Source organism: Chinchilla lanigera, unplaced genomic scaffold, assembly GCF_000276665.1.
Source record: "Chinchilla lanigera isolate Chin_1 unplaced genomic scaffold, ChiLan1.0 scaffold00093, whole genome shotgun sequence".
In the NCBI taxonomy this organism is placed as follows: domain Eukaryota; kingdom Metazoa; phylum Chordata; class Mammalia; order Rodentia; family Chinchillidae; genus Chinchilla; species Chinchilla lanigera.
Window position 1 is genome coordinate 7,651,425 of NW_004955494.1, and position 26,409 is coordinate 7,677,833.

The following is a 26,409-nucleotide window of genomic DNA, read 5'->3' on the forward strand; positions in this document are numbered from 1 at the left end:
GAAATGAGTTTACTGTTTCAGAACTATTATATAAATATGTATTGAGGCATCTTGCTGCTCCCTTTTCTACCAGATTTTTGTTCACTTCATTTTATCCTTTCACTTGCTGATAAAATTCAGTGATTTGCTGTTGTAGGCAAAATGTTTCTCCCAAAGATGTCCACGTTCTAATCTCTAGAACCTGACAATATGTAACTTCACATGGCCTAAACCCTAAGGAGTCTGCAGATGTGATTAAGTTGAAGAGATTCAAATGGGGGATTATCCTGGATTACCAAGGTGTGCTTCATTTAATCAGACGTGTCTTGAGAATCAGAAAACCCTTTGCCTGTGACTCAGAAAGGGACGGAAGGCTACCAAAGAAGGGTCAGAGGAATGTAGCGTTGCCGGTGCTGGAGAGGGAGGAGGGGCCAAACTCCCAGGAATGTGGCAGCTTGTCCTGTTGGGAAAGGCCAGGAAATGAATTCTACCCTGGAGCCTCCAGGAAGGAATGCAGCCCTGCCAACACCTCGATGCTAGCCCAGTCAGACCTGTGCTGGACTTCTGTGGACCTGTAGATAATTCATTTGTGTTGTTTAAGCCACTCAATCTGTCGTTACAGCGGTGATAAAAACTGTAGTACTCCTTTTGGTATGATATGGGACCTGCAAATAATCTAAATAATATAAGGGAAATATTATAACTTTCAACCTGTTAGCCTGTTACATGTCCGATATGTTCAGTTCATGTTCTCTAAAATCAAAGAATGAATTCTAGGAACAACAGAGGTTAAGAGCAGAAAATATTTATTCAGAGATCTCAAGGGAGCTTTATAGAGCAAAACCACTAGGTGAAGTGGTTCTAAGGTGGGACAAAACTATAATCAACTAATAAGATTACAAGTATTGTCATGTGGGTGACATTAATTTAATGGGCAATCTCAAGGTGGGTATGACATGGGGCAAAAGTATGGTTAACCAGTAGGATTACAAGTATAATTGCTTAGATGATACTGATTAATCTGGGAAGCAAGTCACTGTAGTAAGTGTACATAAAGGACCAGAGACTTTTCCTGAAAGGTAAGTTTTGGTCCCCCACCCAAGACGACCAATACTTACTTAGAATAGATACCTATTTAGAATATCAGTGGGCGTGGTGGTGCACGCCTGTAATCCCAGCACTCAGGAAGCTGAGGCAGGAGAATCCTTGCGAGTTTGAGACCAGCCTGGGCTACAAAGTGAGCTCAAGGCCAGCCTGAACTGCATAGCAAGACCCTGTCTCAAAAAGACAAAAAAAAAAAAAAAAGAATATCAATCACTGCTGTTCATCCCTAAGGGAAGTATGTGGGTGTATCATTCCATCTTTTGTCTTGAAGCATGGCCTTTAACTGGATGTGCCTGCACTCGAAGTTGTAATGTTTCTGTACTGACTCCTTTGGGGGCCTAGCCCTGTCTGACTGCCTATAATATTTCTCCCTAATTTAGCCATCTATAATAGTTTGACCTTGGTAATAAATGCTACCTCCTGATTCACTCCTTCCCAATCCTTGTTGTCACTCCAATTCTGACGTGGCAAGTACAGTCTTGGAATATTCATAAAATGGAATAGCCTAGAAAAAGTTCTGTGTTCTTCCAGGCCTGGAGAGCCTCAGTCTCTCTCTTGCTTCCTTTCTCTCCCCCACGCTCTGCGATACACACACACCTTTCCCTCCATGGAGGAGAGCAAGGGTATAGTAACCTTCCATTCCTGTGCTGAATTATCCAAGCTACTTCTCACTTGTAAAGACCTGGAAGGCAGGGAACCCTCATGTACACACCTTGTTATTAATGCATACATTTGGGGGAGTAGCTCTCTTCCTTGTGTGCATGACAGGAAAACTCACAAGAATTGTAGCTTGTGCTACATAGTAAAGTCCTGACATGGAAATAGTGAAGAACAAGGTGAGACTCAAACCTGGGTCAGACACCAGAGGGAACTAGGGTAATATGAGACAAGAAGAGGTGAGGTAGGGAGCTTAGAAGTAACTTCTAGGTGGTCCTCTAAGAACCAGTGCCTGGGAAACAGGCAAAGCCAGAGGAAGAGCCATAGAAAAATCGCCTGTGAATGGTAGGCTATACAGATACTTCCATGGTGTGGTGTAGACTGGGGTACTCAGAGTCTAGCTTGGAGAACTGGCATCTGTAGGACTGGAACTAATTGCCATTGATTGAGACCATGAACAACTGGACCCGTCATCCTTCAGCAAGACAGTAGGTGTCACACATAGGATGAGGCTTTATGATTCCGAGCAGGAAAAATGAAAAGCCGGGCCACTTAGGATTACTCATAGCATCCTTTTTTTCTGTACACTTCATTGTTTCATTTTTCATCAAAGAGATTCTGGGCTGGGAAGGTTTGTTAGAGGTCAGTGTGATAGAAAGGAACAGTTCCCACCACAGGGTGGTCCTTTATTAATAAAATATGATTTTAAAAATAAGTGCTTCATGGAGGTAAGAGACTGGACCACATGATCTGTTCCAGACTTTATGGTCTGTAATAGTTGTTTAAGAACAGCTTTACATTGTAGCTATTCCTTAGGGATAAGAGAGGTATGTGGGAAGTGCTGTGCATGATACCTTAATGGACTGAAGGCACACACGTGTGTATATATTATGCACACACATGCATGCATATGTGTACACATGAACACACATGCACACATGTGCACAAACATGTGAACATACAGCTATTCAATTTCTATGGAAACTCACTTCAATGTACACACTTGGGAGGCAATAGATTAAGTAGCGAAAGGGAACTTTTGGAAAAACTTTTGGAATTAAACTTATAAAAAAATTCAGAGTCAACACTTTTCAAACCAGGCAAAAATGTTGCCCAGGCAGCTGCTCCCCAAGAAGTGGCTAGGAATGAAACTAAAGGGGTTAACTATAAATCTGCAGGCAGACACTCTTTTCTGCTTTTTGTTCCCCTCTCTGAACACGGCCACTTGAGATCACTTAGACTACACTGCTTCAAACTGTGCTGTGCTAGGCCTGGGGATGTAGCTCATTGGCACAAGTGCCTGCCTGGCAAGTGCAAGAGCCTGAGTTCGATTCCTGGTACAAAAAAAATGTCCCATGCTTTTAATCACTTCTAAGAAATCTTTCATGAAATACTTCTCCCTTTCTGCATTCCCCTTCACAGAAATTACAGACACCTCACGTCCCTGCTTTCTCTCTCTCAATAACTTTCTTCCTCTGTGTCTCCTTCTCCCTTGTGTCTTTGCAATTCCACCTGTGTCTTCCTCTAGGACTACGTAGTGGCAGGGTGGGGGTAGAGGAATGTGTGGCTGCTGCGAAAGCCACGGCTACCCCTTCCTCATCATCCAGTGTGACTCCCTTCCCTGCACTACAGTTCCTCTGGTCTGCGCTGACATCCTTTTCTGAACTATCTGTTCCCTCTTCTGTCTCTGGTCCTGTACATGGTCTTGGGATGCTAGATTCCTTTATTGCCCTTATAATCGTGGCTGTACAGTTTCATCCTAGCATGTCCTTTTTATTTTTTTCACTTAGCACTATTTGAATTTCACTACAGGAAAGTTATTGAACTGAATGCCGTGGGGGTTTCAAAAATAAGAAGGGCAGTGTGTAAGGTATGCGTACAAACATTTCAGTACAGGCTGCGCATGTGCAGTTCTCTGAACGCAACAGAGCAACGGCACTATACTTCAGAAAGTGACCTCCTGTGATCAAGGCACCAGTGTTTAATCATTTGCATGCTCAATTTGTTCTGTTATCAAGCTAGACTTCCTGTTACTGAAATAGAAACCCATTTATGTCTATTAGGGCCACAGGTATTAGGTTATACTCTAGCCTCGTCTTTTCTAGGCTAGATGCCAATGCCCATTTTCCATCCTCTAAATTTCAGCCAGAAATACAACAACTCTTCAAACGGGAAACCAAAATTGGACATAATAAGGCTGGAACCCAGGCTGGCTGTGCCTGGATGAAATCCCAGCTCTGCCTCCTGTGTTCTTGCAAACACATCCTTACATCATGTTTTTCATGGCTAACAGCATCCCTTACACAGGTTATTCATTCACTTTCTGGCTAAATCCAGGTTTCTTTTCTTTTCTGTTCTGTATCTGTTACTTGGTTAGTCTATTTCCAGCATTTATCTGTAGAGCTGTTTTTATTGTTACTACTTTTACCCTCAGTGTAGCAAACTTCACATCTTTTTCAGGGGCCCATTTTTTCAGCTCCTTCAGGATGTATGAGATTTCTACTCCCTAAGGTCTTGGCAACTTAAGTAGGAAGCTGAGGAACACAAGGGCAGAGAATAAGACCTTTCAAAGAGCGCCGACTTGAATTTTAAAACCAGAGAAGTCTAACGATCCATTTGTGACAATAACGGTTCTGGATGGCACCAATAGTGGGTGCCTGTATCTCTGCTTCTTCTTATGAGACTGTGAGCTCTTTGAGCATGAGGGTTCTGTCTTCCCATCTTTGAGACCCCCTCCTATCCCTGTTAGTACGGTGCCTCAAGTGGAGTGGGCTTTCTGATCACATGCATTCCATAAACCAGTTAGTGCACACGGCTTCATAAAGAACAAGTCATGACCTTGGCTGAGTTGATTTATTTTTTCTGTAATTGAATCACAATGGGAACACAAGGGATGGCGGTGGTGGCCTGGCCTCATGCTTGGTGTTGCCCACCACTGGGGCTGAGATCTATGTGAGTGTGTGCGGCTGACTGGAGAAGCAGAGGACTATGGGAAGGACTGGAGAGACTGGTTGCTCTTGCAGACTTAGGAATCAGTCCCTTAGCCCAGTCCCATCCTGCAGGTCTGTGCCCTGAGAAAATCTGGCTGCAAAAGGATGCAAAGGAGTTTATTCTACAAGACTTATGTTACATGTAGACCGAGCTTTGGTGTCCAGGTGCCAAAGAGTAGAGAGCAGAGGAGAAGGTCATCATCCTGCTCTGTCTCTGCTTCTAAGGTTTTAGAATTCTGGAGGACTGAATGGGATGCAGATCTCCTTAGCTACCTCCAAAGGCTACATCACAGGGTATGCGACGGTGTCTTCAGCACACAGGCCCAGAACTAGTGTGGGCTCCAGCATAAGGAAAGTGGGAGGGTTCTCTGCATGGGACTTCCTGACAGAGAGAGGCCTGAGGCTCACTAGGGCAGCAGCAAAGGAACAGAAACTATTGGGATGGCTTGTGGTAACTAAGCTTATCATGCTTGAGCTTGTGAGAGATCGCCATGGAGACACCCAGAGAGGAGCTTTTAAATTGGAAAAGTGCATGATAGCCCTGCATAACAGGTAACACTAGGAGTTAAATGACTACTGGTGTGATTCTCTTGACATTCAAAACCCAGTTCTGATTGAAAAGACACGAGTAACAGCAGACGGACTCTGTACCTTTTAGATGTGGTTATATTTTACTCTGAAATTTGACCAACTTGAATTACAAATATTATAATGGGCACGTGTAAACTCAGCACTGAGCCTAAGAAAGAAAGTTTTCCAGGAAAAGTTGCACCCCTGTGTGTTTCGGGATAGCATTCTCTTCTTTTCTACTTGAGGCACCTGCTCCCCTGCATGAGTTTGTGTACAGTCTTCTTTCTTGGAAGCTAATCCTCTGGGCTCTTCCTTTCCCACTTTTCTGCATGCCTCTCTGGTCCTACCCTAGTGGACCAGTGAAGCAGTGCTTGAGGGTACCAGTAGCTGTCTCTAGGGTGAACAGGGTGGGAGTGTGGTGTGAGAGTCATTGCAGTCTGTCTTGATGTTTCCATACTTTTCATGGCGAAATACAGGTTCTTTTATCATGAGACAGCCACTCAGTTAAAAATGAGTGTGTTCTTTCCTCGCCCAGATCAAACCTTGCTTGGGTCCTAGCCTTACACTCTTGATTCTTCCCCCACAGCATATTTTGACCTCTAGCCGAACCCTCCCTGGCAACCTCATGTACACCTTAAATCAGTGCAATGCACCCTACCATTGCTCCGAAGGTAACCAACTGGTGGTCAGGATGAAGATTATTCCCTTTTGTCACCTTTTGCCTGCTACCTTTTGAGCTTTCTGCTCTTCCCAGACAGAGCTATTCCTTCTTTTGTCTAGGGTGCTTCATTCCTTTTTCTTCTCTGAATCCTAGTGATTCTCTAAGAACCAGTGCTTCACCGTACCTCCACGAAATCTTTCTCTTTTTGACTTTGTTTCCTTGTAATTTATCACCGTAGGGGGAGAAAGCAGGAAGTTTGAGCTCCCCCAAATATCGTTTGCATGCATTTGAGAAATAATTATGTCATAATGCATGAGTCACCCTCTCCAGTAACTTGTTGTGAGGCCCCCCCGCTTTTTAAAACTCTTTTGCACCAATTACTTAGGTCTACTCTCTAAGGTCCTTTTGAAATCTAGGGATTTCAGCTAGCTGTGCTATTTTCTTTTCCTGGAGGGAAAACTAAAAGAATCATGCCTTTAACTTCTTTCTTTCCTCACCTTGGAAGACATCTTTAAAACAATGAAGCAATGGTTGGAAATAACAAGGCTTTGACAACAATTTCTTGAATGAATGCCTTCAAGTGTATGCCTACAAACCCCTGGTTCTGCTGTCAGTGATAATAATAATAGTATTCATTTTATTTAATCCTATGGAAGAAGTGTGTACAGGAAGCCTATGATTTTTTAGGTATACGGACCTGAATCTTGGCCATAGCAATACATTTTAAAATGTAGATGCAATTAAACTGTGAAGAGAATTAAGAAGTCATCACAGGGACTCTAAGGATATATTCTAGTGCAGGTGAAAAAGTCAAAACCTCAAAGAAAGCATCTTAGTTTATAAACCACAGAATTCTCAGAGTGTCTCACTCTTGTTCAGAGAATCTAAATATTTCTACATCCATAAATGTATCTCCTGATGTCTATTTTACACATCTGGATATTAAATTTACACATGGCTTTTATAGCTGGAATCAAATCCAGCATTTTCCCAATGATACCATATAAAGGCTTTAAAAATATTAATTTCATTTTTTGGAAGTCAGACCTTGACTCAAGCATATTCGTTCCTAATGCTAGAGAAATGGTCTATTATGTGTTTTGGATACTTTGGGGTTTTTATTATTTATAATTAAAAAGCTATTTTATATATGTGTTATTGGTAGGCATTAGCTCCTATCTTATTTCGTAACAATGTATTACATGAAACAGTATATGATTATGATATCTGTAAATGCATATAGAAATAATCTGTAATCCACATAGAAATAACTATGCAGATTTATATAAAGAGTCTTATTTATTATTTTTATTTATATACTCTCTATATCTGTTTCTTTCTTTCTTTCTTTCTTTCTTTCTTTCTTTCTTTCTTTCTTTCTTTCTTTCGTTCTTTCCTTTTGGTACAGGGAATCGAACTCAGGACCTTGCACTTGCCAGGCAGGCACTTGTGCTGCTGAGCTATATCCCCAGCTGTATACTTTTTCTTACCAAATAAAGTAATAATCTTTTTTGCTGGTAAGGATATGTGTTAATGTCTCTTCTGCACGTGATGCAGCCTAGATGAGTGTTAGGCGTACAGCAGAAGGTCAATAAGTGTTCGTCATTCCCTTTCTGGAATAAAGAAGGAAAACAATGGCATGGAGATGCCATACCAACAAGTATACTTGGCTGAACCATCCAAAGGCTTCTACAGAGTAGTCTTTTTGGGAATTTACCATCGTTTAGGATATAAAAGCTCTATGGCAGCAGAAACTGGATCTTGGGAGCTCCAGAGCTCACAGGCTCAGGGACAATGGCTGACTCACAGATGGTTGAGAGACTCACATGTACATCATAATGCCAGTTGATTAAGGTGGAGTGGATGACCCCTTCTTCAGTGCCTGGACAGCTCTCAGTTCCCAGCAGGACATGTATACCCCAGAAACCCACATTGTCAGGAAACTGCATAGAGACTTCACGTATGGAGGTGAAGTCATCACAAGGAATATTTCACCCAAGCCAAAGGCAGACAACCCAGTGAGAGTAGAGTTCTCATGTGACAAGACCGAACAGACACTGGGACTCAAAGTCTATGTCATTTGGCAAGTCCTAGATGCCTAGTGCTATCCCTTGGCTTGGGTGTGGTACTCATGCAGACATTTTCTGCTGTCCCATTCCTCCTTTAGATTCCCTAATATCCTGAGCTAAAGTTAGAGTCCACTTGGTTAAATCTGGGCACTAATGCAATTTAATCCTGATGTAGTAAATTTATCAGAAATGTTCTTTCATAGAATTTTGATTGCCTTTATGATGGCAAACTAAAACAGGAGAGGAGAAAGAGACTAGGAGAAGAAAGATTTTTAGGGTTGGGTGTTCTTTGACTTTGATGGTATTGAGCAATAAAATCAAGCCATTATTAAGATTAAAGCAAGAAAACAAATGAGCTCCTTTTCTTTTTCTTTTTTTTGTTTTCCTCACTAATTTATAGGAAAAAACCAGACAGCTTTATTTAGGGAAAACATTTAATAAAAATCATATTCATTCTTTGTCTCATTCAAAAGCCAAGAGTCATCTGGAAAGGTTTTTAAGACTTTATGAAGACAACAAAGAAAATAAAATAAATTGTATTTTAAAAAAGTAGCAGACAGTCACTTTGAGTTTGAAAGCCAGCAATGTGAAATATGAATACAGCTTTTTAAATTATGTTGCAAAGTAAAGAGTGAAGAAGTAATCTGAGATTCTCATAGGTATTTTAGAGCACAGTCTTTCTAGGATAACTTCAAATTATCTTTCCTTCTGACTCTTTCCCAGTGGACCCAGGAATCAAAAATTAAATGAAAAATTAAGAGATGCCATTCTGTGTTATTCTGTTATGCTTTCCAGTCCATATGCTCTGAGTGTTCCTGTTTACCACTTTATTTTAATTACAAATTTTATGTTAACACATTAAACAAAGGATATATTTTTATAATGAAGAAACTCAAAGATGTTCCTCCCCCTTAGTCCAAACAATACTATTGGATGTACATGAACTATTTATAAAAACAAAAAAAAAAAAAAACAGAGGAAAACCCCAACAAAATACCTATGTCTTGATAAAAATGTCTTGGTTTTTGAAAGTATTGCTTTTTTCTTCTTTTCTTTTCTCTTTTGGTCCATAATTACATCCCAACACTAGAAAACAACCTGCCACTTACAGTCTAAACTTTAGGCCCAACTTGTAGGTGAGATACTTTCCTTTCTTTTCTTTTTTGTCCAGTACCGGGTATAGAACTCATGACCTTGCGCTTGCTGGGCAGGTGCTGTGCCACTGAGCTAAATCCGCAACCCCATGAGACACTCTCTATCTCAGAAAGAATTGAAAATTCTAGCTTGAAGTCGGCCCTATCTCTCATCTACTTCTGTCCATTCTCCTGAGATTAATTAACCACAAACTTGGTCTTTCATTAGAGAGAGTGTTGATTATATCATTTGTTCACCATTGGACTCTTGAGGATTTGGCTTGAATCCTATAATTTGATTATCTGATTTCACAGTGCACTAACTACAAATAATACTAAGGGCTTGAGTACCAGGCCAGCAAAAACTGACTCCTTACTGATACCATTTAGCCCCTAATGTAACTAGCAAATCATAAGTGGCCAAATTACATGATGTAAAAGCCCAATTATAATTAGTGATCAGAGAAGTACACAAGATGACTCTCTTTATATCTCTAGAGAAAAAGGTATGGAATCAAAATCCAACGGCTTGAAGTCTCAGCTGGGAAATGATGGGACCCCAGGTGAAACACTGATGGAGTTAGGATTCAGAAGATATTTTGAAGTCACTAATATTTTTGCCTCCCTTAAACAGATCAGCCGAGTTGGCACAGTTCTGCCCTGACACACAGATGCAAATTGAAGTATTTGTTCTCATTCAGCACTGTGTGCTGGGCTTTGGGGAAGATGTCACTTCTAATCTAGAGTTGCTTACTTGGGGGGCAAAGCAGATACGAAGACAAATGCACATATACAGTGGGTGGTCATAATGAACATACGTGGTCAGTGTCACCTGAGACTCAAGGTTTAAACTCATCCACTGTAAAGGGAACATCTGGGAAGGTTTTCCCCAGGATGACCAGTGAGCAGGACCTTCAGGGAAGGGGGCTTCCTTAGTTACAGAGGCTTGGCAAGCAAAAGTTAGGGTGGTGGAAGCACCAAGTATCCCCCGAGCCAGAGGCCTCTGCCAACCTGGAAGAAAACTGGTCCAATAGCACAGCTCTCTGTAAATAGCACAGTGTCATTCTAATTGGGATAAAGCTACCATTTTCTCCTCAATGCAGAACCACAAAGGAAGGGAAGATAAAAACAGTTTTCCTTTTTCTGAGGTCTTAAGCCTCTTCGAGAGTGACAAGGCTCTAGGCAGAGTGGCAGGTCACATTTTACAGCATTTCTCTGCACCTGAGTTTTGAAAGCTTGGACTATCTGAGAGCCAGTCAGGTGGCATAGGTAGCCACAGGCTGACACGTGAAAATTCTTCTGAGACAAAGTATAAAGCCAGAATGAAACCTCCACTTTAACTACAGTTTGGTCGAAAGGAATCTGCCTTGAACAAATCATACAGGCACCTCAGCAAGCTAAAGGGATGTCATGTGCATTACCTTTTATACTTTTGAGGACATTTTTCTGTATCTTCATTTTCTCAGCCACCCTGAGAAGTTTTAGCTTTGTTTTATAGACCAGCAAGTTCAGGTTGACTACACAGCTATCAAGGTTGGAATAAATGACAAAGTTTCTAGATTTTTCCCTGCCACTGACTGTGCGCTCTTGGGTATGGTGCTTTGTAAGCTGAGTCTAATGATTTGGACCTCCAACCCCCATGGGAAAATGTAAGATAGAATTTTTTGTTTTATGAGACAGGGTCTTGCTATGTATCTCAAGCTAGTCTTGAACTCATTATGCAGCCCAGGCTGGCCTCAAACTCTTGACAATTTTCTGAGTGCTAGGATTATAGGCATATGCCACCACATCTGGCTCAAGAAAGAATGTTCTTTTCTGACTTTCAACCCAATAGGACCCCAGAAGCAGTCTCCTAACAGTAATTCTGTACTCCAGGCAGAGTTCTCGTGGAGAACTGACCCCATTCTGAAGGGTAGGCCTCATTAGCTCAGCTGTACCACAATGTCAACAAATGCCACAATGACAAAATTTATATCAATGCGCCTATGATGTGAAGCACTGAGAAATGAGAAGACCAGGGAATTTTATATTCTGCCTTAGCCTTGAGTTTTAGAAAACCTCATTCTGTTTAATGAGAAAACCACTGAGCACCTGTAGAGTGATAATCCCTGAGTAGCCAGGGTGTACTGGAAAGATGGCCCAGAAAAAATACATGTAAATGGAATGGTCAGGTCCAATATGTTCCCCCCAAAGGCCCGGAGTGTTGAAGGTTTATTGCCAAAGGGTTTTTGGGAAGCGACTGCATCATGAGGGCTCTAACTTCATCAGTGGATCAGTTCACCTATGAGATAATAACTGGATGGAATTATTGGGAGAAGATGGAAACAGGAAGTAGAGCCTACTTCCTGTTGAAAGGAATAGATCGTGGGGGCAAGGTATGACTCTGGGGATTATATCTGGTCTCCAGACACTTCTCTGGTTTCTCTCTGCTTCTTGGCTGCCATGATGTGAGTAGCTTTCTTTTGCCACATCCTTCTGTCATGGTATTTCTGCCTTGGAGCCAGATGACCATGGACTGAAATCTTTCAAATCATGAGCTAAAATAAACCTTTCCTCCTTGAAGTTGTTTGTATCATGTATTTTGTTGCAGTAACAAAAAGCTGGCTAACACAGCTGACTTTCACAGTAAGTTAGGAAGAGTTAAAACTTATTAAAGGGGGTAGTAGCATAGAAGGTTTCGGATGTCAACTCTTGCTACAACATGGTTTTCATCCATGGCCCCTTAGTAATAGTTTCTTTCTTCTCTTTTTCATCAAGGAAGGAGAAATGATGAGGGAATATCAGAGTCCCCAAAATGGCCCCCACTAAAGATTTACACAACAATATTTTGATTAGAGAAGCAGAACTGTTTAAGGAAGGAGTGGGCAGAGGTACACATCTACTGGAGTTGCCAAACTGCCTTGGGAAAGATGAGGGCAATTACACCCGATGACGCTTCTTGTCTTTGAGTCAGCATGATAACCCATCATCTCATGCTGTTTGTCTGTTCATTCACTTCCTGCTCAGTTATTTTCCATATTATTCTCTTGAGTTCCCCAGAAATTCCTGCCAACATTGCAAATTGGGTTTTGTTTTTTTTTTTGATGGGAATCAAAAATGGGTTGACTGCTGTTATTCTAAGCAGGGATAGTGGAGCTACTAGCTCCAGAAAGAAAGGACTCTTTCATTGCCTGCTTGCTGGTGCCAACTCTGGGAGTTATCTAGCTTTCATTTGGACAGCCCCAAGAAGTATGCAAAATTCCCACTGGACAATAAGACGCAGGCTAGTCTTAGGAAAAGAAAAGGCACATATTGAGCAATCTTCTGGAATCTATCCATTGGAGTCCTAAATGGCACAAGAAAACGGAAGCCATTGAAGATGTGACATGGGATAGTCTGTGTCACCCACAGTGGAAACTATGGCCATTGGAAGAATTTCCTACTCTAAACAATGTGGGGTTTAAAATACACTCTCAGGAGATGCTCCTGAAAGCACAGTCTTATAGCTGTTATTTATAGTGGCTGATGTGTACTTTACCAAGATTTTTATTCCAACAAAGGAACTGTATGCAGTGTAGGGAGTTATTAAAATGGAAAATAAACCATCATATTTTAAAGTAGTCAATTGGTACTAATCTCAAATGTAACATCAGATCTCCCTAATCTAGACTAACTGGCAGGAAAGCCAGTATAAATCATGAAATATTTTAAAAGAAAATTGTGCCTTGAAAAATGTTCAAGTATACCTGGTAACTTTCACCAGGCTAACAAAACATTACACACTTGTTTAAAAAAAATGAACAAATAAAAATGACTTATAGTTAGGAAATTAGCTGTTAAATGTAAGTGAATACTTCTAAAGTTGTTTAAAAAGTTGTACTCCCCAGTGTTTAAAAATGAAGGCATGGAAAGTATCTTACATACTTTACATGTTAATCTATTTATTTATAAATAGTTCAAAGTTATACTTTACTAGAGCCCCTGAATAAATGATTAAACATTTAAAAATAGAGAAGTCTGAGTTAAAGTAGATTTATGATAAACTAAAGATGGATTTCCCAACTGCTGGTGAATATTGCTTATTAGGTAGCAAACTGGTGAAAAGAACTGATTTTATTCACAAAGCATGCATGTGACTTCTCTTTAACCTTGTACACAGATGAATGAGGATCCACTTATACAGTCATGGCATTGTTCCCTCTGCTCAAGGTTCATGCCCAATGTGTACTTTCTTGTAGGTCCATTAAGGACCTTTTGGATGGTAAAGGTCAAGAAATTCCCAGAAGATTTTGAAGGAATTGAGATAGATTTCCCCTCACTAAGGTTCTGGAGTGCTTTGTAATCCTTCCTGCCTGCCACGTCCACAGATGGAAATAGCCACAGATGCAGGCTTCTCATACCTGCTGATCATCGAGAGGAGCAAAGAACAGAAGAGAGAGACTCAACATAAATATTTGATAGCCTTGGGGCTGAGGATTTAGCTCAGTGGCACAGCACCTGCCTGGCAAGTGCAAGGTTGTGAGTTTGATTCCCAGTACCAGAAAAAAACCAAAAAACAAAACAAAACACAAAATATTTGATAGCCTTATTATGTTTTCAGTCTTTGGGTGAGGATTCTGTCTGTAACACTGCACACTTTTCTCAGGTTCCCAGCTGCAGACAGTATACGGATTCTTTGGGTCCTGTGGGTTTACATAGAAAACTTTCCTGCCCTCTCAGGGGACTGGGCTCTTAACACCTTTACCGGTGAGACTGAAGAGCACTTTTACAATGTACTGATCACAGGGTCCTGGAAAAACTATCACCTAAATTTACATTACCTCATTCACAATTTTGTTGTAAAATAAACGAGTTATTCAGGGCACTTGTTATTGCTGTGGGTGGAGAGGTTAAGGGAAGGGGTTGCAGAGTGGCATGCAGGGTTTCTGAGGTATTGGAAATGTGCCTGATTTGCAGCAGAGAGATTAGTTTAAGGGATGCACATTATGATATGTTAGGACTCCTACATATTATTTTGTATATACCAACTTTTTCATAAGTAAATGAGTAAAACCAGTCATGTGGAATAAACAATCAAATACCTTTCTTTATATTATTAGTACAGTAGTTATATATATGGTATGATCAAAATATATAGTAAATGTATGAATTGAAAAAGACTATTACAATAGAAGACACATTGCCGTGTGCGTTCCCTCTTCAGCTCAGATGGCAAAATTTGATTCTTACTTTCTAATAATTAACCGCTCTTGTTCTGCCTATCCACTTATTTTTCTGTGTTTTTTATTTTACTAATCATAATCTGATATAACTTCTCATTAGAAATATTATCTATAGGGCTGGGGATTTAGCTCAGCAGCACAGTGCCTGCCTGGCAAGCAAAAAGTTGTGAGCTTGATTCCCGGTACGGAAAAAAAAACAAAAAAAAAGAAATATTATCGATAAGCTATTTTTAAGTGTAAAAGAAATGTTCTCCACAAAATAATTTGCAGTAAAAACTTCCCAAAAGTACGATCCATTTTCTTAAGCAGTAGCCATTGGCAATTTTCCACAGACAGCAAAATCAGGGTGTCTTGATTTATCCAGGGCTCAACACATGTGAGCAGATTTTGCCTCAGCTAAGATAGGTGATCTTGGGCATGGCCAGCCTCTCCAGGTTTAAGTTTCTTTATGAGTAAATGAAGCTTTTAAAACTTACATATACTTCCTGAGACATGATTAGTGCTGAGTCCCTGTTACTTCTGGTGAGATCAGGGATTCTTTGGCCCAAGGAAGTCTATAGCTGGAGTCCATGATGCCACTGAAGGCATGAACCATGATTTGTGGGTGAATGTACTTGTTTTTCTTGGAAGAGAGCCCATGGCTTGTATTAGGGCCTCAAAGTAAGGCTTGGTCCACACATGAAACTTTAACAATGTACTACAAAGAAGACCCAAGGGTCAGTGACAGCCTTCCAAGCGATTACATGACCAAGTCCCTGTCCTGATGGTAAATGCAATCTTACTGAGAAAAATCCAGTGAAAAGTCATGACCCAAACTTTCCTTGGCTCGAGGGGCAGAACTTGATCTTTGTTTCTGTTTTTCTGTGAAATGGGGATAATATGGGAGACTTTTTGAGGGCAAAGAAAATAATGGCTATGTCTACATGTGTGAGCAATTTACCTGAATAAGCATAAAGAACAGTTCAGTTGGCCCAACCCTTCAGTCAGTCTATTGGCACACAACTGCTTTGACTGATTTCTCCCTGTCTTGCAAGGATATTTGGCCATTATAGAGACAATGGACCTCCAGCCAAGGCAATGAGTTGAGACATGAAAAATTCCATTGCTTATTTGTTATAGTGGAAAGATTTTGAGATTTGTGGCAGGCAGGCAGAACTAGTTTGCTCTCCTGCTATATGAAATTGGAATGTTACTTACACTTTCAGACCTATGTATTCCTCAGCTGTAAAATGGGAATAATAACATCTGGGTCATATGGCTCTTTTGATGATTAAATGAGACCGTATATCAAAGCACATTACCTAGAAACTGGTATGTGGTTAATGTTAAGCAAATGAATTTCTTCTCTCCCCAATATTAAATGAAAAATTTGGCTGATACTCTTATTCTCACTTAATAATTTTTGTGAAATTAATTTTTTTTTAATACTGGGAATCGAACTCAGGACCTTGTGCTTGCCAAGCAGGTGCTGTGCTGCTGAGCTATATCCCTGGCCTGAAATTAAATTTTTAAAGTGAAATTCAGAGTACTGCTTTAGATATTATACTTCAAATAAAGGATATATCATTAATGAACTTGAAAATTAATCACACAGCTACAATACATGATTTTTGGAATCCTCATAAAACAATTATATTTATATGACAAGCTAAGGTGTGGCCAGCCCAAAGATGGAATTCTCTCTCAATCTTAGTACAAACATTTTAGTAAATGTCAGGATCACCGTAGGGAAGGAGTTTTGTAGTCAGGAGGCAATAAATCATAATGACTGAATTGGCAAAGACATAAAATTCAAATTTAGTAAAATTTTATCTTATACCAAAGGGCTACCAAAATATTAATATGATTTTAATAATAACACCTAACATTCACTGACCATATGTTGTGTGCCAGTGATTTCACTGGTTTCTATACATGAATAGATATGCCACACTGGATATGTGGCATGTGAATATCTGCAGTGGATATGTGGCATATGTAGACATGCCACACATTCATATACATGAAAAGATACGTCCATTATATGCCACATTTTTTTTCCAGCTGAGAAGGAACTTATGAACTGACCTATGAGGTTCCTAAGAATCTAGATTTTTCAATGTTCTTATACCACAAGTTTAGATGTAGTTATTGAACAAGTAGCACTTTGGATAGATTCTCCTGGTATCACAATGCAGGACACTTTTTAGGACCAAAGGAATTATTGGGTTAATGGAAACTGGTCCAGGTAAGTCTCTATTCATGAACTGACAGGAGCAATAAATACTGTCAATTTAGAATGAGAGAAAGAATGAGAGAGGGAAGATGAATATGAGTACATGCATTTATTTATGGCTGAGTATAAATAAATAACGATCCCTTAGTGGAAATCATCTACTTCATCTTATCCACATCCTTACATTCCAGTTGGACTGAAACTAAACAATATTGAACAGATGTAAAAACCTTATAGAAATCTTCTGAAATCTCTTCAAAGCTTATTACTCAAGAAACTCTTTTAAATAAAAAATTGGATAACAAATGCTAATCCCTGGAGTGATCGACTTTCTAAGAGAACTGAGGGAAGTTTTGAGCAAATCTAGCTATTTTAATGAGTTAGGCAGTTTCAGAGGAATATTTTATTTCCCTTCTTAGTGGAAAATAGTGTTCTGATATTAAGATAATAAAAAATTGCATTTGAAATCGTTTTTATTTGGAAATTTCAAGGGCATGATTTAAGCATTTTGAATAAGTGTTTTTGTGTGTGCGTATGTGTTGTATAATTGCTGGTGGGCCATGCCATTAAATCATGTAAGAAAGTGTCAGGGTAGCTCTGGAAAGGGATTTTACGGACTCAATGGATTTTTAAAAATTGCTTGTTTTTCTAGTGCAGTAAAAATATTTACTTTCAAATGTCTAATCATCAGGATATTTCAGAAGCCCATAAAAATGTATGAATGATGGCAACAGCAAGAATGTTTTCTTTCCTTTATTTATGTCTGTGGGACTCTGAATCTGATAGGGGCCTACAATAGGGGCCTTTTTTCTGATCAGAAAGCGGAGCTGGGGTTGGGTGTGGAAAGCGTACGCTGGGAATACAATCAGTTTACAGCTTGAAAAGGGAGGGGGCTGCTTGTTGCGTGCTTGAAAACAAGCCCAGCACTGTGTGAAGTACATCCACGGAGGACTTCCTTATGGATAAAAACATTGCTGCAGGTTCCTTAAAAGATACACCGAACATCAAAGTCCTTTTGTCCTAATTTACAAGACCAGCTTGAATTGGCATTACCTCTTCTGGCTAAGTCCACAGTCTTACCTCAGACCTTGTGACTGGTCACCCCAGCCCAGAACTCTTTACTTAGTTGCAAGTCCTGGCTTTTCATCTTGCAAAGGGTTCTCATATCCTCTGAGAAGTACAAACAAAAACTTTCATGTGTTTTATTTTGTGTTTGTGTTGCATAGAACCAAATTAACAACAATTAATAGCGATGGTCACCAACTGTTTATAGAGCACAGTGTTGATATTTTCATATATTATCCCTTTAAGTCCCCACAGAAACCCAGTGAGGTAGGTACTTTTATTCCCTCCTCTTTACACAAAAGGAAACAGAAGTTTGAAAGACTGAACAGTGTGTAAGGTCAGGTAGCTAACAAGTAGCAGACCTGGGATTTGACCCCACAGCCCATATCTATAACTGCTAAATAACACTGTCTCTGACCATTCCACTTCTCGGTGCTCCTTCATTCATAAAAAGATTTCTATTCCATTCAGACATATCTCTTCCCAGGGTCATTATTGGTACCAGGTCTACAGATACATGTAAAGGACCTAGCATTGTTTCTTTGCGCTTGTTGAGTAGGAAGAGAGATGGATATGAATGACCATAAAATGTCTTCATTCCCATCCCATAAGTAGGTATTCCCCAGGGATACAAATGCCTGTGAAGATGCAATCCAGACTAGATTGTCCACAAGTCCACAGAGGCAGAGATATTGAAACTGAAGAATTAAGTATGGGGAAAATGCACACACAGTTAGGGAAAAGTACAGGAAAGTGCCCAGAGGAATACGGAGACAAAGGCAGAGTGAGAGGGATTGGAATAAAATACAGAAGACATCTACTTAAATTTGTATTCCTACGAGATTAACAGAGATAATAAGCAGCAAAACTCAATTTTTACTTATTTATTTGTTCAAACAGGTAAAATGCAGCTTAATTTGAGATGTGTACAAATAATATTCTTGGCTCAGAAACATGCATTACAGATTTTCTGATTACCTATACATTCCTTTCTGTCTACTGAAATGTTTTTCTTCCTCTTTGGTCCAGATTACTTTAACTACAGTTGCTAACCCACTTAAGGATATGAGTTTTGTGACTACTGATAAACTCTCCCTACTTGTGACCATGGATCCTATAGTTTAGTGTAGGATAAGGAGCTTTGTAGATATAAACTCAAATCTAAAGCCCTCATCTCAAAAATGTGGAGTGCAAAAGCTAAATAAGGACAAGGATGAGGTGAATACCATGAAGTTACACAGGCTCAGAGGCAAGACAAAAAAAAGGAAGGACATTTCGGTTAACCAGCTTTCCAATCTAGATTATTGCAAAGCTGGATCATTTGAAGTGGATAGTGCCCAGATTGGGGTCTTTGTAAGGCAAAGACAGAGCAGCCTTCTGCAATGAGTAAGTACTAGTTCCGGGCATGAGAGCCAATGCTACACAGAGCATGTAGCTAGCATTTCCAGTGATCTTTTAAAGACTATTCTAGAGAAATGAAGTGTCTAAGAATGAGACTTACTTAAATTTGTGGTTATGACATCTGGTCAGAGTGCAAGTTTTAAATGATTTATCATTGCAAAGTAGAAATGCACCTACTGATCAAACTCAATAACAATGTATTCAAGCAACAGAGTCTTTTACTTGCAAAGTTTCTAAGTTAGTAGACTTTCTCTCCTCTATAGTAACCCTCTCCCCCCAGGGGTCAGGGGTGCAGGACACAAAGGTAAAAGAAATAAAAAGACTATAAAAGTACAAGACTTCTCATGCCATAAAGGATAAGTCATCTTTATTACTAAACCAATATGAAGGTGCACATTGTGTTCGAGGTTATAAAACTATTTTTTGATCACCACTTGGCTTTGTCTAGGTTGAAAAGCATTAAACACACTTTTCTAATTCTGTCCCTCTGTTCTCTCTTTGGTGGCTCTAGCAGAGTCTGGAGCAGCAGAGATGCTGAATAAGAATGTGCTGAGATTGGCCAGGGATATAGCTCAGTGGCATAGTGCCTGCCTTGTAAGTGTGAGGTCAGGAGTTCGATTCCCAGTACCACCACCACCGAAAAACACCCTCCAAGAATGTGTTGAGAATGGATGGATGGATCTGTAGCTCTGAGCCTTGGAACTACTTATTCTGGCTAACTTGCTGCACTACCATTCCAGGTCTGGGAATAGTTTTTTCTCGTTATTTTAGAACTTCTGCTGACTGGCTCTAGGTACACACTGCATAGGGTAGCATAATTATTTTTTCTATGGAAAATTGTTGTATTATTTATGTGATTTTTAGTCAAGTAATATATGATTCTTGCCAAAAAAATGTGGACAATATCAAAAGCACAAGGAATATAAGAAGGACTGTAATCCTCATGAGAAAACTGTGATAGAAGAGGAAGTCAAGGCTAGAGCCAGAGGAAGAAAGACTTGTGCAGGGTCTTGTATGGCCCTTTGCCTTCAGATCAGAACCATGACTGTAGAAAAGTCCTTGAGTTCTGGTTCAGGGAATCTGCTTCCGGGACACTGAAGCTGGCTGGATCATAAGGCCTCACCTTCATTACCCCCATACATGATCAAATTTTACAAAGTCCTGAAGAATGAACGTGGATTTATAAAATCCTAGAATAACAGAATTAGAAGGTTCACCTTGAAACATGAAAAGGTAAGCTTAGTACAAGTATAAGGGAGTACTTTATTTTTCTTTCAGAGAAAAAGAAATGTAGGGGGGAGGGAGTGATGGAGGGGAAGAAGAGAGAGAGAGAAAGAGACAGAGAGAAAAAGAGAGAGACTGTAGAACATGATCTATCAAAAGAAGTAATAAAGACAACTGTAAGTAAAACATGTTGGAATTCAGGCCATTTTTTTTTTTTTTTTTTTTTTTTTAGGTTATGAGAGATACCTCACTAAACTTTACTGTGTAAATTCCTTTTCAGACTATCATTAAAGGGAAATAAATCCTTATACACACACATGCATGCACACACAATTACAATTACTAGAAGAATTAATCAAGTACAGTAGCTGTACGGTCAGTTCTTAGGCAAAGTCCTGGATCTGAAAACCCTGGGCTGACCTAGTTTCATCCCAGTGTTGCTCTGACCACAGACAGTTCATCCTATCGTTTCTCTCACAGCGATTCCCTAACTTTCATTGATGGAGAAAGCAAAGAAGCTGATAATATGACTCTAACATGAAGCCTAATATCCAGGTCCTCCTTTCCGAGCCCTAGCTTCCCCTCTGGTAGGTTTGCTCCTGCACTTTGACTGATTTTCTGCTCCTACTCAACTCTAGTTTCCTGCCATGACCTGAAATACACAAAGGCAGAAACCATGTCTATTGGTTTATCAGCATCATTTCCCCCACCCGAAGCACAGACACTGGAAACTGGTCGGTGCTTAATAAATACCTTGTAGGGAAGGTATTTTGCAGATTGTCAGGGGATCTTGAAGCCAAGTAACGTGGCATTGGAAAGAACAGGAGTTTGCTCCACTGGTTCTGCCTGGACACTCTATGAGCCTTTGATGTCCACTTCTCTCCCTGGTTGTCCCCCACCTCTGACAGTTCCTCTCCTTTGACAGTGTCTATTATGTTTTTAGGACCTCTCATTCATTGCATACTTGATTTTTTGGACTATCATTATGTCACCGCTACGATATGAGTTTGCCCACATGCACTTTTCTAATAATAACTTTTCTTCTTTTCTGAACAAAGATTGAAATTTTCTGTCTCCAACCACTTGGAGGAAGTCTTCATTTGGATGTGGTTTCTACCTGAAATGAGACATTATGCCCATGACCACTCAAGAAAGGAATCTTTCCCATCTTCTCCCTTTGTTTTTTTTTTTTTTTTTTTGGTACCGGGAATCGAACTCAGTATCTTGTGTTTGCCAGGCAGGCACTTATGCCACTGAGCTATATCCCTGGCCCTCCATCTTTTTCCATTGGGACAAAGTGGAGACCTTCTTTCCAGCTCCTTAGACTCACCATCTTTGGAACTGTCTTTGAGTTTTTCCCTTTCCTAAAAGGCTTGCCCCGCTCTATACAGACTTGCACATGTGATCTCTCCATTTCTGTAGTCAGTGCCCTGACGCAGGCTGTGTATTCAGTACTAACTCTCCCCGTGCCAGTATCTCCTTGCTGTAGTCCACGGCAGATGATTTTCTCCAAAACGCTTCATCACACATAGCTGACTTGTTACGCCTCTCTCTATCCCAATTATAGCAAAACACCCAAGACGCGTAAGACCAACACCTTCTACCTCAAGCACTAAACAGATGTCTTGCTCCAGGATTTGTATTTCCACTCCTGAGTTTTGCTGGGGTCAATCCCTCCCTTAGACTGCCTCCCTTCAGTCTTCTTCATCCCCATTACTTTCTGTGGCTTATCCTTCCAGAAATCCCTTTCTGACTAGTTTCATTGAAGGATGATGACTTCCTCTCCTTCTCTTGGTGTTAATATTTAGTTCCTGCTGTATTACTAGCTGGTTTTTAAAACCTGTTTAGCTAGTGATAGTGGTAAATAATAATAATAACTATAGTGGCCGTCAGGTACTGGGAAGGGCACTTAGGAGTTTCAATAATCTTTATGGTGAGCACATGAGCTAGGTAGCTCTTATGCTACACAGATGAGGCAGCTGTGGCTTAGAGAGAGGTCACCTGCTCATGACCACAGAGCTCGTAAGTGGCATGGGGCTAGGATGTGATTCTACAGAGCACACATAGTATTTGTGGTGCTCTGTGTATGTGCATAGACTCTGACCAACCTACTCTAAGGCAGGAATGTTATCTTCCTCTGCATTCTTTATACAAATAAGTAGAACATAGGCCCCTGATACTTTTGTTGTTGCTGCAAGTTTTCAGTTTATTACTGCAGGATCATGGAAGGATCATCTTACTGCCATCTTTTGATCTGTATCTTGGAATAACTAGGATGTACACTGAATTGATTTTAAGGACATTTTTTAATAATTTTCTCCTGTGAATGTCTGATCTGCTTTCTCAAAAGAACATCCAATTTAAGCAACATTAAATGCCACTGTTATCCATTCGGGGCTTAAAATACACATTTGTGCCCTATATTTTATACGCTGATACTTTATTTCTACAACCTGTTCCCAAAGTCACTGCTCCAGGAGTCTCCCAGTGTGACAGCTTCCAGCTATATCTCACCTTCACAGCAGCATGGCCCACTGGGCATTAACCTCTCCTACGTCGATTCCCGGACTTGGGGTGCTTTTCTATAGAATAAACATTTGTCACAGGATTCCTCTGGGTCTTTTTGCCTTTCCTTTTTTAGATTAAAGATTCATCTCTTACGTAGTTCCAGTGTTCAATATTTGACATTTTCTGTAATTTGAATATTGTTAACTTTTAAACCTTTATGTACATATTGCCTATGTCATTAAAAATTCAGCCATGAGAAGTATGGATTAAATGCAACTGTGTGACTCTTTTCCAGGCTCTCTGTTCTTCGTACTTGTTTGTTTTCCTCTGTTTTTAAATGCAAAATTTAAAGTCAATGTTAAGGGAACATTCCATTACTTCTTTTCTATGCAGTTTGATATGCACTGTGGCCCAGCTTGGACCATCGGTGGGAACAGTCTTTGAGGTCTGGGACCAACATTGTTAACAATGAAACACAAGGTTCTGTCGATTTGTACATCCTACCTTTCTGCTTCCAGCCGCATCTCCTCCCTCTTTTGCCTCCTGAGTTCTCTGCGGCGTTCAAAATCATCCATGGTGATGTTTCAGCTTTAAGGAGACCAGGTAATGTCTAGATGAAAAGGGGAGGAAGAGGTGGAGTCAGTATCACCCTCTCTGAGTCAGGCATGCATTGACTCCTTCCTTTGCACACCTCCTTTTTTCTCTAGTCTTAGGAAAATGCCTTAGCAGTCTGATAAGGTAGTCTGCGATCAGCTTCTGACTCCTCGACCAAGTTCAACTCAGCATCATTCCTGAAATTATTAGAGACAAATGCATAAGATCCCAGGATTACAGTTTTAAAAAATTTATAAAAGACCCCAGGAGACAGAGAGGTTTTAAAGACTTGCAATATTGGTGGAATGACTTGAGAGTGACTGAATAATTTTGTTCATTGTAACTTGCTGAACCCCAGACAAAAGTTATGAAAAAGTGCACAAAGAAAGAGAAAAATAAACCCAGAAGAGAAAAAAGTAAAAGAGAAACAATTCAGCATCCAGGCATCATTTGTATACCCTAATAGAGTATCAGCATCTGGACTCATAAAGGCCGCAGCAATAATTCCATGAGTAAACATCATGAAACAGCATTTTTAAGAGCGCTTTAAGTAGTGATCATGCTCAAAAATCTCAGCTCTCTCTACAGATGTAATCCAACCATTTTACCCTTTCCTACCTCCTCGGTGATGGTTTTAATTCTGGAAAGACCTTCCTTTCCAGCTCTTCAAAGCAGGAGCCTGCTTCCTCCGAGTTTCTGTGCCATGGAGTCAAAGATTCCAGAATTTCCCTGCAGCCCCTAAACCCAAAATGACTACCAGGAAAGGGGAAGCGGGCTCTTTCTGTCCTCGCTTTGTTTACAGAGCTGTCAGTGGTTAGTTAAACTCGGCCTGGAATCTGGCATTTAAGGCCTGCTTGAAGATTGTTTCCTGTGTGGAGCGGGAGGCCTCCACTTCCTCTGGAATCCTCGGTCTGTGGCCTCAGATCACAAAAATATTTTCCAGCTCTTTCTGCGTACACTGGATGAGCCCTGTGCCCTGGGTGAGAGATCAGCCCCGCAGAAGCCTCAAGCCATCACCTGGGGTCATCTTTGGAGGAATAAAGGCAAAAACATCAATTTTGAAGCCAAGGTCAGGAACCTTCCTAAATAAATTGACAAATTCTTTGCTTTTTAAGGATTTTCCCCTCCTCTTAAGAAAGCTCACAAAAACAAAAATAAAACCACAGCCAAGAAAAACAAAACCATACAATGTTTGAAAAATTTCCCCTTTTCTTAACCTCTAGGATATTATTTAAATTACTCATAAATCTCTAGAAATTTTGGTATTTGTTTGGGCTTTTAAAGCTTTAATCTGTTGTTCTATCTCACTTAGACCAAGAGTAGTACTTCCTAAGACTTTGCCTGTGATGAAGAAAACAATTTTTTTTTTTTTACATTTGATCAACCATAAATAAATATCTCTATAATTTCTAGCCTGATCACTCTGTAATTATTAGAATGAAAACAAGCAATGGGAGGATCTCTTAGGAAGTTGTACGGGAGTCTCCCTGGGATGAGCTCCTGTCCCTACCACAGATCAGCTGTGAGTCAGACCGGTGGGAAGCGTGACAGAAACTTGGGTTCAAATGTTTTGTGTGGTGGGGGGCTGGGGCTGCTTTTCTTTCCGTAAGTGTAGTCTTTTGCTGTGTTGTTACCTCTTGAATAACCACGGTAACAGGATGCAAATGTTCAAAAATGAGGTCTGTCTGTGAGTGAACGATTTGCCTTTTCTTGATTTATCCGAGCAGCTTGGAGGGCATCTTTGGAGCCTCTGATTGCTTGCTCTTGGCTGGTCACAGGAAGAGGTCACTCTGGCCGCTTGTTCAGACACAGTGCCGCACCTGTGCCTGTGCGGGAGGTGCTAGGGAGGCAGGGAGGAATAGCTCAAGATGCTCGTGGTTTGCAGGGGCGGAGGGAGGGCGACATGCTGGAGCACTCAAAGGAAGAACCATGCCGAGCACTGTGAGGTCACTTTGGCTGGCTGTCCTCGCAGGCTTTCTCCCCACTCAAATTCTTTTCCTCCTACCCATCTCCTCCTCCTACTTGTCACCTTTTATTAGTTACTTGGGCACCAGGGAACTCTCTGGGGACTGGAAATGCGCAAGAGCATGGCATCTCATGCAACTCACTGGACAGAGCTTTGCTGGCTGACGTAGCCGAGAGAGGAGAGCAGAAATACACCAGTGCACAATGTGGTAGGATTAGGTTGGGGCCCATGTGTGCTGTGCAAGGGAGAGGTGTGTGTGTGTTTGTGAAAATAGCTCTTGGTGTGGCTTCCTTCAGGATAGAGCTGGAGGTCTTCCTTCAGCCTGGTACCTTTACATCACAAGCCTTCCTGAAGGTCTCCGGCATGGTTCCCGTGTAAGAGGAGCTCCATCTGGGTAGAATTGTAAGTGAGCCACCCCCTTTTGGGAGCACCAGCTTCCATGTCCCCAGCCAGTAATCCCTCATTTCCTCTCCTACCCCCAGTGAGTGCTGAATCCTTTTCAGCAACATTCGTTAGGAAACAAACTCTCAGCCAATGAAAAGATGCAATGTCAAGGCAGAGGGCTTCTGCAAACCATGCATGAAGCACTCGGGTGTCACAGTGCAGAGTAACATGAAAGAGGAGCAGGAGGTAGGTGACAGATACTTTCTCGAACATTTGTATGCAAATCTACATTTGGGTGTGTTTGGGGGGATTGTAATCACACTATTGTGACTCCTTTTGTAAAGGGAACAAACCACCTCATACGTCTGTCTTTTCGACATGGCTTCTCATTACTGGGTTTTCTTAAAACAGGACATTCCTACCGTAATTAAGGGACAAGTTAGTGTCACTGATTTCATTCACTTAACACATGGATCTTCCTTTTGGTAAAGACGCTGCAAAGCCTGGGCCGAGGTGGGAGGCAGGATGTGACAAGAGGCATGTCCTTGTGCACTTTGCCAGCACCTAGAGCCCTGCATTGCCATCTCATCTCTTCCCTTCCCTTCCCTTCCCTTCCCTTCCCTTCCCTTCCCTTCCCTTCCTTTCCCTTCTTTTCTTTTCTTTTCTTTTCTTTTCTTTTCTTTTCTTT

At 40.7% G+C, this 26,409-nt stretch overlaps 1 protein-coding gene across 6 annotated transcripts in view; it reads right to left on the reverse strand.

Annotated features, from left to right (window-relative positions):
• Positions 1 to 24,134, reverse strand: part of Cald1 (caldesmon 1) — a 97,397-nt gene extending 73,263 nt beyond the window's left edge. For 3 of the 6 annotated variants that reach the window (XM_013504983.1, XM_013504984.1, XM_013504981.1), the window contains exons 1-2: positions 23,990 to 24,134; positions 23,282 to 23,387 (exon numbers count right to left, since the gene is read on the reverse strand). In XM_013504983.1, coding sequence (XP_013360437.1) covers positions 23,282 to 23,352 — 71 coding nt within the window. In that variant the 5' untranslated portion in view covers positions 23,353 to 23,387; positions 23,990 to 24,134. The remainder of the gene's footprint in view (positions 1 to 23,281; positions 23,388 to 23,989) is intronic. The other 3 variants (XM_005405503.2, XM_013504985.1, XM_013504982.1) reach the window with 2 other exon arrangements.
• Positions 24,135 to 26,409: the final 2,275 nt, after the last annotated feature.